We start from the raw sequence: 18,319 nt of genomic DNA, 5'->3' as shown, positions 1-18,319 counted from the left end.
CGCCAGGAGGAGCTCCCCAAAAATTGTTGTTAGGGTTTGTTGCCCAGTTAGCGGTTAGCTGCAAAGATATACAATACAACCACAGGACTAGAATGTGATGCACCCACCATGGGAGCTTAAAGACCCCTAACCTGGACCTGGAAGACCCCGTAGGTCCGGGTTCTACAAAATGCATTTCCTGCTCAGTTTTAAAATGTCAGTATTAAATTAACAGAGGAGCCCCACTCGCAGTAAGAGTCCGACAGAACGAGGCGCAGAGCGAGGAGGCGAGACCGACCGGCTCTCCGGTGCCGGGCGCCTTCCTCGGGACGGATCGGCGGCCCCTGAGGACGCGCCGTCAAGAACACATCCAGCTCCACACTCGCTCCAGCTCAACTCACGAGCTCCTGTGGTGGAAAAAGTCTAAAAGACAGTTCAAAATAGAGTCAGGCAGCATCTGCTGCCAACACGGAGAGGAAAACGAGGCAGCGTGCCTGGAGAAGGGGAATGAATTCACTGATTTGGATGGATTTCGATCCCTCATGATGACTTGGAGACTATCATTTCTAAACTATACACAGTCTAGACTCTTGCTGTCTAGTTTCCATAATTCAAACTTTAGCATTCAGAAATCTGTATATTCATATATAGAAACTGTGTTGCTGCTCACTTGCTGTGTCTGTTTCAATGAAGTTCAGTGAAAATAAAATAATTTCTAACCCAGCTGTGAACCCGAGGTCGACTTAGGAGCCTTTTTGTCAGAGCTTTCAATCACACCTCATGCTCCTTGATCCCCTGATGGCGCTGCTGTTTTTTTAAAATGTCAGACTACTTTCCCACGAATGAACTTTCTCGGTTGCTATTTGGCAAATGTAGCATGGAAAATGGACCCATGCGAGGGGCTAAAAGTCAGGACATGTCATCGTCTGCTGCATCTGAGATTTTTTGCAGCTTTTTGGAGGAACTGTGTCCTCAGGCGCTTCTGCTCAGACTTCAACATTCAGCTGTGGTGGTTGCAGCTGGCTGTGCGCCCTGCAATGCCTCCACCTCTGGGGCTAAATCATTCAGGCTGTATGAATAAATAGATGAGTGAATGAATGCATGAGTGGCTTGAGAATGGCTTTGTTAATTACATGAGCTAACTGTCCTCTTCAACGAGACAGCTATTGTGCACAAAGAGACTGATTTGCACATAGGTTTCATCCGCAACTCATTTACTTTCCATGCTTTTTCCACATTGATGTTTTAATGTAAAGATTAAAATGCTACGGTGCATCCCGACTAACAAAAGTCGGATGTCAGGTGATTGATCGTGAGCATAATGGGAAAGTAATTAGATTCAGAAGTTTCTCTTTTCAGCTCCACGTTCACTGTGATGGATCACTGTGGAGGCTCTGTGTTATGCAGGAGTGAAACTGGACATTGTCCTGAAAAAAACTGGAAAAATAGACAAACCATGTAACACTATCTCTTCAAGCTGTAGGTTTTGTTTCTGCTGTGGCCACTGTGACACTCATCGGACACCAAATACTACACCGAAGGGTCTGTCAGCAGCTCTGTGAAGCTGTGCAGGAGCTCTGAGCTAAATGATAATGTCAGCCTGCTAATGCAATAACAATGCTCACATGCTGATGTTTAGCGGGGATTATGCATCTTAATTTAGCATGTTAGCATGCTAATTTGCTAACTGGCACTAAACACAGTGCAGCTGAGGCCGAGGGGAATGGCGTTAGTTCTGCAGGCGTTCATTCATGAGCTTAAGTACAGGACAAAGTGTTTTTGAACTGCAGATGGCGTCAGATGCTGAAGAGAGGTGGTGAAAATTTCCACCTGTTTGCAGCACTAATCTCACTTATTGTACACGATTTAAGTACCTTTAAAACACCTTTGTAGTAGTATTTGTAGTATGTGGCATGTGAGCACTGGCTCTCTTGGCTCCATTATCCATTAAATCCTGTTCAATCTTCTACTCAATCACAAATAAAATGCACGCCTACTCTAGCCTGACTAAAGCCAAACGTCCATGTCTGCCTTCACTCTGATGAAGACTCAGCAGTGTGGAAATGTTAGACCGTCTCCACCATGACAGAATCCACCACACGGTCGGCGTGCGCCCGTCCTCTCTTTTCCTGTGAAGATTTCTTTCCTTGATCTGAGACGCACTTTGAATCAGCTGCACATTTTTGGAAGGCGCGTGCAGAGCCCTTTTTCATCAGGTATAATGTGCAGAAAATAAGCAGCCTGAACCACAGAAACGGTTTCAAAAGAAGTCATCTATATTTCCAGCGCATGTCAAAAGGCACCAGCGAGCTGGAGATATGGCATCCTTCCTCAGAGCGAAGCCGTTTGTTAAAAACATGCTCAAAGGTCGCTCCATGCAGAGAGCAAGAACACCACTAAAGCATTACAGTCGAGTCTTATAATGTCTGAATTTGGATCTCCAGACTAATTGGTTGCCTTCTTCTATTACTGCTCTTTGTTGGTGTTATGTAACTGTGTGCATTGTTCATTTGAAGGTCATCACAGCTTTCATGCCCCCCCCATCCACTCTTTGGCAGCTGCTTTCTTTTCGCCAGTGTTTTTGTTTGCGCCGGCTGCCATAAGCGCTCTCTTTTGCAATCCAGTAGAAGTATGAAAACCTTTTTTTTTTTCGGGGGGTTCAATCCTCTATCAGCTGTCCTCATTATGACTAAACAGTGGCACATCAATATTTCAAGCACTCTTGGGCAAACGCGGGCACAAAAGAGACACGGTCCAGAAACAAGGAGGGAAAAAGGCCAAAAAAGGACGTGAAAAAGTAAAATAGTCTGAGTGAAAAGTACACGGAGAGACAGAGAATGGCATTATACGGGAAAAACAAACGGAGGCAGAGTGACAGGAGGGTGGAGGAGGCAACTGTGGGAGCTGGAGTCTGGTTTGTAACTGTGATTTGAGTTGTTCTGCTAAGGCCAGCTGGGAGAGAAAGGATTAACGAAAGGCCAAACAAGCAGACAGAGTCACAGAGAAAATCCAGGAGGCGGACAACAGCGAGTCTGAGAGAGTCTGAGAGACAGGAGGAGGAAATGAACAAAGCGACAAACAGACAGACGTATAGTGAGCCAGAACAAAGCCTACGGGGGTGTATGAGTCACGTTTATGGTCAACACAGCTGCAACAGATGGGATGTGTTCATACCGAAGCAATAACCTGTCATGAAATATGAGCAAAGGGGACGTATATCGCTGCTCTGGTCACAGATTCATTTTCCTCTCTGGCAGCGTTTCAGACATAAAAACTTGGGTGAAGTGTTTTCCTCGCATCCCATGTTGGTGAAGAAGGCTGCCGTTTTTTTTGTTGGGGGGGGGGTTACATGATGCAACATTTAGTCAGAGTTTTCCCTCAGCTGTATTTGTGGTTCTGTCCTGTCAAAACCGTCCTCCCATGTCTGCTTGACGAACAGTGCAGCGGTTTCTGCTCTTTATTTTTCACTCTTTCAAACCTCTGATTGGTGGAGCGAAGTGAAAAATGGCTCAAGCTGTTTTTTGATGAATATTTTCACTTGGATTGTGACAGGGGATGTGTTGGAAGCACACTGTGCAGGAAATCTTGGTTGCTGCTTGAAAAACAAAAAGTCTTTGGCTTATTTATAGCTTATTATTGGACGCCTGCTGCCATCTTTGCAAAATATCTGGTTCTAGAAGCCTGATGGTGGTGACTAATCGCTGGGCGAGGCTAACTCACTAGCCACTGCTAATGCTAGTGCTATTCAGTCACAGCAGTTCCAGAGATTCACTCCATTTTCTCTCTATTGATCTGTTTACTATTCCCGAGCTGACGAATTTGCTCATTAGCCCAGGGAGTTAATAAATCAGTCGGCTTAGCTCGGTCGCTAACGGTCAATAAGTTCGGTTTAGATTTGTACCGCTGACCTGCATCATAACTGTCTGAGATCAAGTTGAAGCAGATGTTGCGACACTGCTAATACAGTACAATGGATTCCTCCATTTCTGTCCCCGGCTCTGTGTCCACAGCTCGGTGCTGGTCGATGGAGCAAATTCGGGGATCAAAGTTGACTGCAGTTGTTGAGTGAGTCCACTGGAACCGACTGAAATCAAAGAGAAATTTTGGTGCAGAAATGGGATATTGAAATACTTCTAGTTGGTTCTATGTGACGAACATTTGTGACCCACCCGCTGCAGGTCACTGAGCAGCTTCACTGCAGCTGTTATGCAGGTTGCACTGCAGGTTATGACCAAACCTGCTGCTGCTGCTTTTAGCATCACTCACACTGTGGTAGCTTTGCTGAAGGGAGCGAGTCTCCCCTTAGCAAACACCCATGAACATTAAAGTGCAGTCAAACCAATAAAAACAAAAATCTAGCACATAAGGAGGAGTGGGAGCATCAGGTTGTGACCTCAGTGCTCGGCCTGCTCCACTCTGCCTGGTAACACCAGCATTTATGAAAGCCATCATAACAATGCTAACAACACCCCTCTAGCAACCAAGCTAACAGTTAGCAAGCCGCTTTTTCCACTCTTCAAAAAACTGATCCACAATCCAGAGAGGAAAACAGATCTATTGACCAAATAATTGGCAAAGACGTGCTGATTGAATCTGCTCTGACAACTAGACAAAACATAACATTTTCTGTGACATCGGCAGTTTTTAGCCAGCTTGACGCTGCGTTTCTGCAGGGTTAAGTGCGCTGCTCGGGGACAATCTGGGACAGAAGCTGTTAAAGGAGAGTAATTTAGATTGCCCAACTGGGTCCATCTGCAAATGACGAACTTGACCCAGATCTAGCGAGCAGCAGATAAATTAAATCTTGACAGACGTCCCATGATTTTGAGGTTCAGAGCTTGGCTGCAGAAGCTCCCTGTGTGTACTGTCTGCTGAAAACAGGCCGGTAAAGCATTAATTTATCATATGATCATGCACATGTCTGGTGGTCCTTATAAAATAAACAAAAATAATATATATATGAGCACACTGATATATGATCCCACTCATGTTGTGCATCTCGTGGCCTGTGGCAGAGCTCCTCATTCTGCATTCAATGTCTCTCTCCCCTGATTATCAGTGCTCTGAACCCAGACTGAAACCTGACAGACGTGATCGTCTCCGGGGAAATAAAGTTGTGGGAAACGAGAAAAATGAGAAAATGGCACCAAAAAAATGGCCTGTGTCAGAGCCTGTGCAGCCCTGAAGTGGGGTGTGATGAAGCTTATCATTATCGAAACATGAATATAATTTGTTAATCAGAGTCTGACCTGCTTTACCTCCTAAAATATGAGCTCACTCTTCATTTTGATTTTCTCCCTCTTAACGCCCCTGCTGATCCACTCTGAGTCTCTATCACTCCCTATCAATCTCCATCTTCCTGACTCCCTGCCTTCGCCTCCCCTCCGCTCTCTCAGCCCTCTCTTTCACAATATCGTCCTATGCTCGCTGAATGTAAATCATATTTCAGTCTCTTTCATCAGGCTCCGCGCTCTCTTAATGCTCAGCGAGCAATGCCAACATCACCAGGCACTACTATTTATACATGACGACTCTAAAGTGGCTCCGGCTCTGTTTTCAGCCTCTCCAAATATACACCGAACCACGGATCTGACATCGGCTGACATGCCGCATGCCTCATTGATATTCTGGGGATGCGTCTCTATAATTGTGCAAATGCGTAATACAAGCTCATGCATGTGGACCAACGTCGCGCACAGTGAATCAAATGAGACCAGGACGGTTGATCACTTTGTACCAGACTGAAATATCTCAACAACAGAGGATGACTCTCGTTGACCTTGATAACCTCCTGACTTCTTCTTCTGCCACTGCCATGACTAACTGGGCTAACACTTCACCACTGCATGTAATTTGTTACCAATTACAGTAAATAGAGATGGCGTTCAATAATTACTCACAACTTTAAGTGTAACCTCTTTCAGTCAGTGCACCGCAGGTTAGCTGAAGATATCACCGTGTCAAATGTGCCTACAGGCAAACTTTCGACGTATACAGTCTGAATAAAGATTCAAATCATCAATTAATAACGCAGTTTGCACGAGGCTGTTTTTTAAAGAACTTCCTCTGGAAACCAACACACATAATTAAACTTTTTCTCTGTTTTCCAGAAACAAAAATACAGAAGAGTTCCTCAGAAATCACAGTAAAATGTGTCACCATAAGAAAAGTGTCACCAAATTTGGATGACTTTGATTACTTTGGTGAAGCTAAGCTCAACATAGCATGTTAGCATCGTCACCGAGAGCACGCCGAGAGCGAGTTGGGCCTCACAGAGCCGCCAGCGTGGCTGCAGACTCTGGTTAAACTGTAACCTCGCTGTTGGTCGTGTCTCCATGTTTCCTCTGCTCCAATCAAAAGGTTTAATGATTGAGCTTTTATTTATGACACGCAGCCAAAAAAATTTGCATTGAAAACCGCTTCCTCCTTTTATGAGTCAATTCCAAAGTCCTGTGCGACTCTCAGCGTGAATGTAAAGGAAATAAGAGCGAAACACGGTTGCATCCATTACATTAAAGATTAAAACATCAGCTCAGATCGGCTAAATGTCTGGACAGTCCAAATAAGTCCACTCTGCGTCCTTTGCCCAGAACATGAGAGGACACAGTCCATGGCGAGCTGTGCAGTTTGCCTTGCACTCATTCCCAGTTACAGGACCGTCTGCCATTCACAGCTCGACTCTCGGCCTCTTTCCTTTTTTTTACTCGCTGACATTTTTAAAAAACCACGTCTGAGTCTGCGTGCCGTGATGACACTGACTGACGGACAACTCTCCTGTCATTGGAGGTGTCACCCTCTTTTGATTTTATCATTTCTCGTGTCACTCCAAAGCGTGCAAAAGCCTCGTGTGTGGATTAGAGCAGGGTGTGCACAAAAACACAGGACAAACTGCATCCTGTGTCGACTCACCAGGGGACGACGGTGCCTTTTATTAAAAAAAAAAAAAAAATCTTACACAGGACAGGTGGAAACCCTCTGCAGCCATGAGGGATGGCGTGGTGCGTCCCTCCTGATGGCGCGGCGCCATGATAAATGATTGAGAATGTAAGCCTTGAGGTTTTTGGCTAATTGTCGAACACACGTGCTCTTGAGGGGCTGCGGGTGTGAAACTGCATTAACCAAAAGACAATCTGAGTCACACAACAATCCGCACTGAAAAAGGCCCCGAGACGCTCAGGCATCACTCAGCCATGGGAACGGATTATCGCACGCTGGAGTAAATATGCACATGCTACCACAATACCTCGTGGATAAAAGGGCTGTCTTAACAAGTATTGACAGCAGCACAGATCTGACTTCATGCACGCTTCGATTCGCCAAATCCACACACAAAACAAGCGGCAGGTAGGCAAACGAGCCGTTCAGAGCGTCAGATGAAGCGGGGAGTTTCAACGCTGCGTTCGGCAGAGCACGTCACAGCGCAACTATTCTCAGAGGCAAAGGCGTCGAGCAACAAGTCATCATCACACAACAGGCCAGCAATGCGTCACGCACACACACACACAAACACACACACATGGCTCCGCTGCCAGCTCCATTAAAAGATTTGAATCTGTGAAACTGAGACGAAAGAGATTCCTGGTAGAAGTTAATGGAATTTTTACGAGCTCAATGGACTTGATGAGGACGCCGGTGTCCTCATCAAGTCTGGATCAATTTCTTGCAGGCACATCGCGGCTTTTAGTTTATTTAACGTTTAATTAAGTGCGTTTAGGAACGGTGGCGCATATTGATTGATTTCTTTTTTATTGTTATTTGGGGAAAATGGCTCGCTATTAGCCAAAAGGCTGCCTCGCTCTCATCTCTCAGCATGTCTTTTGACACCTTAAAGTGCCATTTTTCAACATGGCAGAGTGACAAGATTCACGCTCTTTGCTTAAAAGCTGGAGAAAGGTGATTTGAAAAAGGCTGTAGAAACAAACCACGTGAAAGGCCTAATGCATCGCTCCGTTTAGTGTCTTTTAAATTGAACGCTGCCTTCCTGAAAACACGCCCACAGGAGGAAAATGACGAGCATCAGATACATAAAAAACCACGAGCGCCAGTCGGTGACAGCGATGATACGAGTTATGAAAATAACCAAGGCAGCGTTCCAGACCTCTAGCGCCACGGTCTGAATTTATGCAGCTCGCTCAGAGGCCAGAGAGCACATGAGTCCTCCACCCAAAAAAGTTCCCCTCCGCCTGCCTCAGCGTGTCATCCTGTTAGCCAGGTGTGACTCGCTTCATCCCGAGCAATCCTTTTAAACACTTGTGTTCATTTAAATAACATATCAAAATTAGATATTTCCCCCATTACGCTAATCCTGATAATCTGGCTGCCTCGGATCCAAGAGAAAAGCCATTTTAAGACACCTTCGGGCTTTAAAGAACGAGTCAAATTAACAGCAGGTGATTAGTAATTGTCTCACTGAGATGAACTCCTGATTAAGAGCGCATCATTTATCCTCCTGACAGACTCTTGTTTATACAGAGGCTGTTCTCACCATCGGTTCAGCCTCACAGATGCTACACTGCCACCCACTGGCCAACAGCAGCCATCGCAACTAGAATGAATGCCAAGTTGGGTCATGAGTATTAGAAACATTTAAGTTATGTAACTATTGATCAATGCATAATGAGCCGGTGCAGAATAATGGAAAGGCCTCCAAAGTGCAAATCCTCCACATTCTTGGTTAGTGGTCTATTTCTGTGCATATGTGCATGTATGTCAGTACTTCTCACCTCATGTGCATCAGTATGTGTGTATTCTTCGCCGTGTGCACAGTCATGACCAGAAGGTCAGACAGATGTTGTAAACACAAGCCAGCGTCCCTCGAGGATCGGCCTGTCACACAAGCGGAAAAACACGCTCTTTGCACTCAAGATAAACCGTTGCATCACTTCACATCTGCGACTGTTGGAAGCGCGGACCGTCCTCTCCCCCCCGATGAGGATTTCAGCCACGGCTGAGCAGCCACCTGGGAATCCATCAGTCTTTGTTATGGCTGTCCGTCCAATGACATCGCGCCGTTTAAATAAATGAAATGGGGCACAGAAAGAAAAATACAGTGCATCATCAAATATTAAGCTCAGCATTACAGATGAGTTGGAGACAAGGTCATGTTTTATAACCAGCCGGCTGCAGAGCTCCAGTCCTCTCATCTCTCTGGGAATCTGGGAACACTGCCCATATGCTCCATTAACACAGACTACAGGCTTTTTCTTTTCAAGAGAAGATAGACGATGAGCACTCATAACACGAAGCCAAGATGCAGCATGTGTTGCAATACCAGCACATGACATGCAGACGTTTTGACCAGCTGCACGGCTTTTGTTTCAAGAAGAGCATAAATAAATGATTGTTTGCTCTCTTCTGGGTGAAAAAGTGAGGGCTCAGTTTAGAAGTAGAAGACAAAAAAATGGAAAATCTGTTGGAAATGACTCTTTAGTGGCAAATCAGCCAGGAAAAGGTCAATATATTATTCCATAAAGGCTCAGCTTCCCAAAATGAGGATGTTAGCAGGATTCACGCTTTGCCATCTGCCAAATAAATATATGATAAATATGAGCTAGGAAGGTTTAAAAAAAGAGAGAGATGGAGGAGAATGATTCACAAGAAAAACAATAGCGTCAATGGTTTTCGCAAATGTCTACGCAAAGGTTCAAGTCCTCTAGTGGTCATTAGAGGTATGACTCATGTCCATCTGGAATAAAGAAGGAGATTATGTGACGTTTGTCCACACAGGAAGGAGGCTGGGGTGGCTGAATGGGTTGTTTTTGCTTTCCTACCAACAGTCCCTAACCATTTAATGAGGACGCTGTTTTCACTAAACCACAATCGTTACTCATGCCTGAAAACTGCACTTTTTGTAGCGGCGCAGCGGCTTTGGAGTCACTGACGATGACGCCATCCTGCCAAGATGCTGGAAATGATCAGTGAGACTGGACCAAAACAGCAACGGTGCCCAGAAAGCCAAAACAACAAGCCAAAAGATGCTAAAACACTCCACAGCGGTGAGCGTGCAGATAATCTGTCAGTGTGTCGACCTTTGATCTGCGTTAATATGAAAATACGTCGTAGCCTGCAGCAGCTTTAAACAAAGAGACTGATAACAGTGAAGCACACAAAGGGCTCAGTGACCCTTTGTTTATCAAAAGCCTGAGAAAGTTCCCTGAATGGTAAGCAAAAGATAGGAGTTTTACGTATTCCTAATAGTAATGAGGTACTGGAATGTAAAGCAGCCATAATAAGGGCAAAGTGGAGCTCCTATCTCTGGAGACTGCAGTGGCTCATACCACTGTAACCCAAACAGACAGAAATAAGGACATATAAGCCTTAACAGCTGGACTGGAAAACAAAAGAAAACCTCAGAAGAGGCCGTCTGGCTTTAGTGATGTGGATCATTAACCACATTAAAACGTTTTTCATCTCAGGAGCCAGATGTGATTTCACTCCGACACATCCAGAATCTCTCTCCTCTTTGTCTCCGGCCTGATGGAGAAGCTTCGCGCCGCTTCCAGCAGCAGCCGACATGCCAATTACAGGGTTATTTTTAAAACCCTGCTTAACCATAAAGCTCCCCGAAATAGGCCCTAAATAACAGGGTGTCGAATACCGGCAGCCCAGTGGCACAGCCGGCGTGTATCTGTGCCACCAGTCGGCACTGGCACACACTACGCTCCCCGTGATACCGTGGCTCCTCCACCAGTCCTACGAGGAGAGAGGTTTCCACGCATCACTGAGCTCATTGTCCTGGAACATTCTGAGGGGTTAGATTTGATGTCACAACCACATCAGGAGCTAAAAGCAGGTCATCTGGGCCTCATCATCAGACATTTGGTAAATGGGAGGTTTTCTCATAATGACCCGCTTCACTTCCAGCAGACTTAGATTTTCCTCTCAGAGAAGCCAGCTGAGATGGAAAAACAAAGCGGGAGAGCGAAGGCCACCCTCCTCTCTGGTGAAAAACGCTTACAGCACACGTCTCCCTGCCAGAGTCAACGAAATGATGGAAAACCCCAAATCGCCAGCGCGCGAATCACACGGAAGCAAACATGAGCAGCATCTACAGCTTTTCCCAGAATGTCCCAAAATAAGGCATCAGGAGGGTCACCCAATATCATCCTGCGCAGTCACAACATAAAGCAGAGCGCGCAACAGTGAAATCTGAGGCATGACCCCGCAGTCACCACTGACTTCACAAGCTTCTCTGAGGGTTGTGAAAGCTCTGAGTGTGTTGAAATGCAGGTCGCATCAAAGCCATCTATCTGCCCCTTTCAGCACAGAGAGTGAGGCAGCGCCATTACGTAACCCTCAATTCACCTGGAGAAAAGTGGAATTTGACTGCCTTAAAAAAAGAAGAAAAAAAAAAAGAGCAGAGCTCACACCGGGAGATAAAAATAAAAATGCACAGCGGTGGTACTTACTGTGTTTGCCACAGCAGGCTTCTCAAACATCCTCTTCAGGCTATCAAGTGGGATGTCAAACCTCTCAATCCTCTTAGCAGCCTGCAGGTCCTCTCTGCGTGCTGGATCCTCTACCTGCGACCCACAGGGACTACAGGAAACGGAGCCCGAGGTCGCCGACACCGCGCTCGCCACCTCCTCTCCATTTCCTGATTGAATTTCCATTGTTGCAGAGAAACCGTATCTCCTGCTTTTCCCTTCAGGCTGCTGCTCGAAGGGGAAGTCTATTGTGTGAGGTGACCCAGGAGGGGTGAGGAAGTGGGAGTTGTGAGAGGGTGAGGAATACAGATGGAGATGCAGGAGTTGCTGCTGGGGTTGTCTCCGTCTGGGAGGCTCTCTGGGCTGTGCAGGCGCACCGAGCGGCTGGAGGAAGGAGGAGGAGGAGGAGGAGAGAAGAAAAAGTTCACAGGGGTAGTTTTTCCCTCTCTCCTCTGCCCTGTAATGAATCACACACACACACACACACACACACACACACACACACACACACGCTTCTGTAAACTCACATGTGGGCTCAGAAAAGCAAATTGAGATATGAGTTGTGAGCGCAGGCCGAAGGAGGGACGGAGAAGGAAAGAGGAGAGAGAGGACTTTTACTCCCCTCTTGAACAGCTCAAAAACATGCCTAACGTTGTTTCATTACCCCGATGCTTCACGACTTTTCCTCATTTTACAATAACTGCTTTTAAACATTATCTTGAACCGATGACCTCTGCAGAACTCTTGGTTCAGGTCTGGTTTAGAATCTACTTCAAGTGTGCCCACAAGCCAGTGGTGGGAAGCAGTTTAATAAGATAAGATATAACTTTATTGATCCCACGCTGGGGAAATCAAGATGTTACAGGCAGCAATAATGGCAAGAATGAGAGCGATAATAACAAGGTGATGCAGAGAAAGGGCTACAAAATAAAAAGTAAGTGTATCTATGAACATTATACACATGAAGAGTGTAAAAATAAGAATGCTTTGAATATCTGGATGATAAAAATACAGTGTTTTGGACTATTGCAGTAACGCAGTAGTGCAAACATATATATACTGTCTTTGTACTGATTTCAATTGAGTATTTATCTGAAAGGATTAGTGAGTTCTAACATTGTCTGCTTCACGTAGCGTAGGTGCACTGTAAACCCCGAACACACCAGGATTTAAAATCAATTCACTGGAGGGGAAGCAGCAGGATAAGAGGATCTGCCCAAAGAGTCAAAGTTGATTCGTGCAGTCGTTCCGCTCAGGGTTTGGTGACCTTTGACACGACGAGCGACAGATGGAAAGAAATAGTTTGGAGTTGTTAGCGACCAAGCTAAAATGACACGCTAACAAGTTTGCTAACTGACCAAGCTTGAGTAGGTTAAAACTATTTGAGTTTATGTGTTATTTTCCCTTTTCAATAAGTTATTAAAGAGCTAAATGGTGTGTAACAAACAGAGCAGCAGAGAGACAACAGTGTTTTTGAGCTAATGGTTAGCTCGCTAGCTAGCAGTTCACCAACTAGCCCTGGTAGCATTTCACTCCTGAAGTTTCCAGCATGGATGAGCCGGTGTCACTTTGTGGTGTCTTTTGGTACTTTAAACACACGTATTGTTGTTTATACACCGTAAATACAGAATAAGTTGGTCGTGTTGTGAGGCTTTGGTCTGGTTTGGTGCAGATGAGCGAAAATGAAGTAGTGCAATTATTTTCTAATTGAGTAATATGTCACAGACTGAAGTGTTGAAGCACCTTGGCCAACACTGAATATAAAATATTTTCTTAATTGATGTAATAACAGCACTTCATGGTAATTTATGTGTTTTTTCACCTTCATTTAATGAACAAACCCAAATTGTGGCAAACGACAGGATGACCGCTTCAATTATTTTCCACATATTGGGTTTTAATAAGGTCAGAGGAGAAGAAAAAATGGATTTTTAGAGTTATTATTTCTACACATACAGCATTGGGGACTGTGGGACCCCAGAAACTGAAGTGAAGCCAGCAAAAAAAAAAAAAAAAAAAGTAATCAAATCTGCTTTACTTTTTGATCAACTGGTCATGAGGGACCCTCTGCAGGCTTTCAGGAAACAGATTAGCAGCTTTCTGCCTCACCCATCCTGCCTTGAACACCAGGTCGGGGCGGGAATGAAAGCTCATTATTCCCAAACAAATCAAGGAAAGCCCTTAACAACTAACCCCACTGGCCCATGATGGTGGGCATATTGTTAAATTTTCACCAGCCACACCAACGCTTCCACGGGAGTGTTTTCCTTCCCTCTGAAATTAACACATTAACTCGGCTTCCTCCCTGACTCACATGTCATCTGCTCCTCATCCTGTCATGCTCATTCTGGACCGTCACATCCTGGAGGGAGCGGGGCCACGTCAGTCCAAATCTTCACCCTGTTTATGCTCCCATGAGCCGGGAAAGAGGAGCATGGGTCAAGTGATGGAGAGGCGGCTGACAGAGGAAGCCCTGAGAGATTGACAGCTTAGTTACAGGATCAGGTAGGAACAAAGGCCGCGGAGCTACAAGCCCGAAACAGTCGGCCAGAGCCACAATAGGAGCATCAATACGGACGCAGAGAGAGCTGAGAAGCAGCCCAGATAATCCAACCTTAATGAATGAACGGTCATGATATATGCATCTGATAGTACTTTGCAGGACACACTATCACTCCAGAGGCAGATACATTATTCAGAGAGGGCCAAAGGTATGTGTGTCACTTTCAGCTGGATCCTGTGTCCATTCAGGCCACTCAGCTTACAGCAGCTCCCCACCAATACAACAGCGTTACGTCTGATCGCGCTCTGGACGAATTTTCTGCGATGTGCATCTTAATTTTGTGCACAGCGACAGCAGACGCGCACACACATGCACACACATACAGCTTTAAGTGCAGGGCTGAGTGGAATTCAGCGCGAGAGCAAACATAATGCCCCCGAACTCACAGCTCCAGAGCAGCTTTTCGTTAATACAACAAGACAATATTTCAGCCCTAGTGGGGCTTCAGAGAGACTTTCTGGTGAAGTGAAAACACTGTCTGCTTCTATTAAATAAAATATGTTGCAGGTTCTGTGTTTGCTCCCCTGTTGAATTCCTGGCCGAAGGCTCCAGACGACTTTATTTAGAGGACAGACTGAAATATGATCCCTCTTATAAGATAAGAACAAGTGGCAATTCTCATCTTATTTTGTCTACAGTGTCAGAAACAAGCATGCACTCTCACAAACGTCCAGCGTTTCAGCAAACTATTAAAAGCCGCTGTCAGTATGTTCCCCCTCTTAACATACTTTAACTGGGTTTCTTCTTACGGAGCCAAAAGGTCCTGCTGGTTCCCAAGAAAAAGTCTGGAAACACAGAAGAAGTCTATAAGCATCTGACAGGACTGACATAGATTCAAGCAGAAAATCTGTTCAAGGCTGTAGCCAGGAAAATCTGTCACAGCTCACCACACATTTTTCATTCTTGTTGGTTTGTTGATATTACAGGGCACGCCATACTCAGAAGAAACTCTGATTCCAGCTCTCCTCCTCAGCCAAAGATGACATTTAGTGGAAGCTGAGCTCCTCTCAGTCGATCAGTACAGTCTTAAAGAAACTGTGTTATTTAGCATCTTTCAGCTAATTGTTTTCATTTTACAGCTTCATACTGTTCAGGTTCAAACACAACAGGCAGCTGTTTCAAGCATATAGACTCTGCTAAATGCTAACGCTACCTACTAGCAGCGAATTAGCTTCTAGCTGGCGAACAAAGTGGAGCATTTAGCAAATTATATGCCCAGTTTTGTTTGTCACAGGGGGAAACAAAGGCTGAATATTGGACTTCAGCTCATGCTAATGTTGCTATCTGTCTGTTGGATGCAAACAAGCTACCGCTAACATGATAGCCGTCGCTTCTACAGCCAAGCTTCATGTTTAATGATCAGAAACGTTAGCTTATGGCCGCTAAGAGTGATGGGCTGTTAAATACGCTTATATCGTAGCCTATAAAGCTACATGTTCACATACACAGTACATCCTGTGTTTAGATAAATCCATCCTCCATAATTACTGCGATGACTGACAAAAACACTGCTTAACAACACCCTGTAACTGTAAACACTGTGTTTTATTGTCTCCTTGTTCAGTATTTTAACGGTTAATGATTTCTTTGTTGGGTTTTTATATCCCTCTATTTGTCTTGTCTTTCCTCCATTAGTTTGATGCTTCAGTAACTTAATTTTTCAGCGAGGATCAATGAAGTTTTATCTTATTATCTCATCTTAAATGAAAAATCTCCCCGCAGACACTCTCACAATGTTTAGCTGCAGTTTGATTTTTTTTGGCCTGATCATTTATCCTCAGGCTACCTCCTCCAGTTCGTCTTCAGGCCCTGCTTTCCTCCACTTAGCACAACGCCTCTCGACAGCTCTCAGAACAGTGTTGGTTTATTCCTCTATCCTCCGTATATGATCAACAGTCAGAGTCAGATCAGGGTTTAAGCCACGTCACGTCCACTGTTTTGGTGTAGAGGCGACCACAAAGTTGTGCAGCAGACCTCTGACCTCCTTAGCATTTAAATAAGTCTCGAAAACAAGATGGACAACCCAGTTTAAACGGGTTTACGCTGCACTGGTGTGGCTCACAACGTCAACAACCACACAGCCAAAGAATCTCAAGAGATGGTAGTTTAAAAGGTGCAAAGTAAACACGAGTAATTGCTGGATCGCTACTTTGGAAGCTTTGATAGTAGAACTTTATGGATGAATATCATAGTTTTGAGATTTGGAAAAAACAAATGACATTTCAAGTCATTTCTATGTCAAAAACGCTCCAAATTCACTGGTTTTACCTTTTCAAATGTGAATATTTATTTGTTTTCTGAACCTTCTTCGGTTTTGGACTGTGTTAAAAAGGGGCTGTAATCGACATTTTTCTGTATTATCTGACATTTCATATCCAAAAGATCAATCAAGAAAATAAACACATAATCATTAGCCTAATGTAAATATTAATGGACCAAGAATAGACCTCTGCGGAACCCCATTACTGATGGCATCAGGGACTGTAGTGACTCATTGCTCTCAGTAATGGGGCGATAAGCTTCTGTAATAAAGTGAGCCACAGCTGAACATTTATCTTCACATGAATGTCCAGAAACTCCACAACAAATGAACGTCACTATATTTCAGTGCTAAATCATTATGTGTAGAGAATCCCTTGAACTATACAATTCCCTCTACACACACACGCCATGATACTTCCTGCTCACTTTCTAGGCACGGGGTTAGACTCAGCAGTCAGCCAGGATCAGGTGACAGCTACAGCACTCCAGTTACTGAGGTTTTACTTCCTACCTCACCTTCAACAGGTCATCTGATAGGACCAGAGCATAGCGATGCAGAGTAGTAAGAGTCTCATCTAGCAGTAGTGAAAACAGAGCGTTGCATGCGCAGGAGTCTTTTAAGGCGAAGACACGGCGAATGAATGGAAACGCGATCAAAACAACAAAACAGTTAATGGCAGGAAAAGTGGGGCTTTAGAGTGGGACACAGTGCTCTGCGCAGGCAGGGTTTTAAATCTTCATGTCTTGAGGATGGAAAGCGAGAGTGGAAGCTCTGAGATCATCCCGGGCCGTGTAGCTGGCTTGTTTGACTTGGGGCTTCGCCTGCAGTGTTCTTTAAACAGAGCAGACAGACGGGGATGCCATCTGCTCTGTTGACCGGTTCTCAGCCACCTCCTCCTCTCTCTGAGTAGGAAAAAATGACTCGGCTCGTCTTTTTCACATTCATCACAGCTGGCTGCAACATTATAGCCTGATTTAAGGGGGGCAATAAAACATGGTAAAAGATGGACCCGCTGTGTATTGGAAAGGTAAGGCCTTTAGAGAAATTGCAGGGCTGCGTTGGTCTTTCAATGGGCCACTGGGTTGACATGCTTACAAAATCTCATTTACCTCAGGGTTTTATAGAGAAAATACCCCACTCAATCTAACAAGAGAGCCCTTTCTGGTTTCCAAAGCAAGGTCTGGGCACCTTCCAGGGTCTCTGTATAAGCTTCTGCTGGTCCTGAGCAAAGCAGGAAAAAAAACAGTGGGGAATTCTTCCATTGCAGGGCTTATTGACCCATTTCCACATATAATGGTGACAGTAAAATGAATCATTAAGTGCTATTTCAAATAAAATATGCCATTAAATGTGGCGGCATGGGCATTCATCTTAAAATGAGAGTGATAGGATTTTGAAGGGCCCTCAGATTTCCCTGCTCTTACTCCATCGCCACATGTCTACAATGTGATTTCAATGCCAAGTCTGCCCTCTAGTGTTCACTACGTGGAAGCGCAGCAGAGCGTGATTTAACTGAAGGTGATGTCACTCCCTCAGAAACTTAAAATTTCAGGTCAGTGTCTGTTGATGGTGTAAATATCTGCCTCAGGCCTTTTCAAAAATCTTCCATTTGTGGAAAATAGCAGGTTTCTGTGCATATCTAAAGCTCCTGAGTGTGGAGCTTCCCTCTGTGCCACTTGCCAATGAGTTTGATTATTTTGACATTTTAGGAGCTCAAGATATAATCAATTGAATCAGCATGTTGAGAAGGGATAATAGATTGAGATTTGTTCATCAGGATTTTAATTATTGAGGTTTTTCTGGCTGAAAGCAGCACCTGAAGTCATTATTGTTGGTAACAAACAATTAAAAATAAAACTGGGAGCGGAGTGGCGTTAATGTTGCCTGCTGTTATTCATCACAGGAACATGGTTCTGTGAATTTTCCCTTTTATCCATTTGATGAGGGTCCAATTTACTCCTGCGACACCAGGTGAGTGCAGCTGTAATCAAATAGCCACTCTGATACAAATCTGCAGCAGTGTGCATCTAGAGGGCCAGGATTCAAAATAAGTGCCGTTTTAAAGGCCATGTCCGCCCACACAGGTGT

At 44.8% G+C, this 18,319-nt stretch overlaps 1 protein-coding gene across 1 annotated transcript in view; it reads right to left on the bottom strand.

Annotated features, from left to right (window-relative positions):
- The window catches only part of xirp2a (xin actin binding repeat containing 2a), a 46,154-nt gene extending 32,356 nt beyond the window's left edge, over window positions 1-13,798 (bottom strand). The window contains exons 1-2 of the mRNA XM_076724096.1: window positions 13,720-13,798; window positions 11,388-11,862 (exon numbers count right to left, since the gene is read on the bottom strand). Coding sequence (XP_076580211.1) covers window positions 11,388-11,862; window positions 13,720-13,721 — 477 coding nt within the window. The 5' untranslated portion in view covers window positions 13,722-13,798. The remainder of the gene's footprint in view (window positions 1-11,387; window positions 11,863-13,719) is intronic.
- Window positions 13,799-18,319: the final 4,521 nt, after the last annotated feature.

This window comes from Chaetodon auriga, chromosome 23 (assembly GCF_051107435.1).
Source record: "Chaetodon auriga isolate fChaAug3 chromosome 23, fChaAug3.hap1, whole genome shotgun sequence".
Classification (NCBI taxonomy): domain Eukaryota; kingdom Metazoa; phylum Chordata; class Actinopteri; order Chaetodontiformes; family Chaetodontidae; genus Chaetodon; species Chaetodon auriga.
The sequence above is the reverse complement of the archived record's forward strand: the minus strand, read 5'-3'. Positions and strand labels throughout refer to the sequence as shown.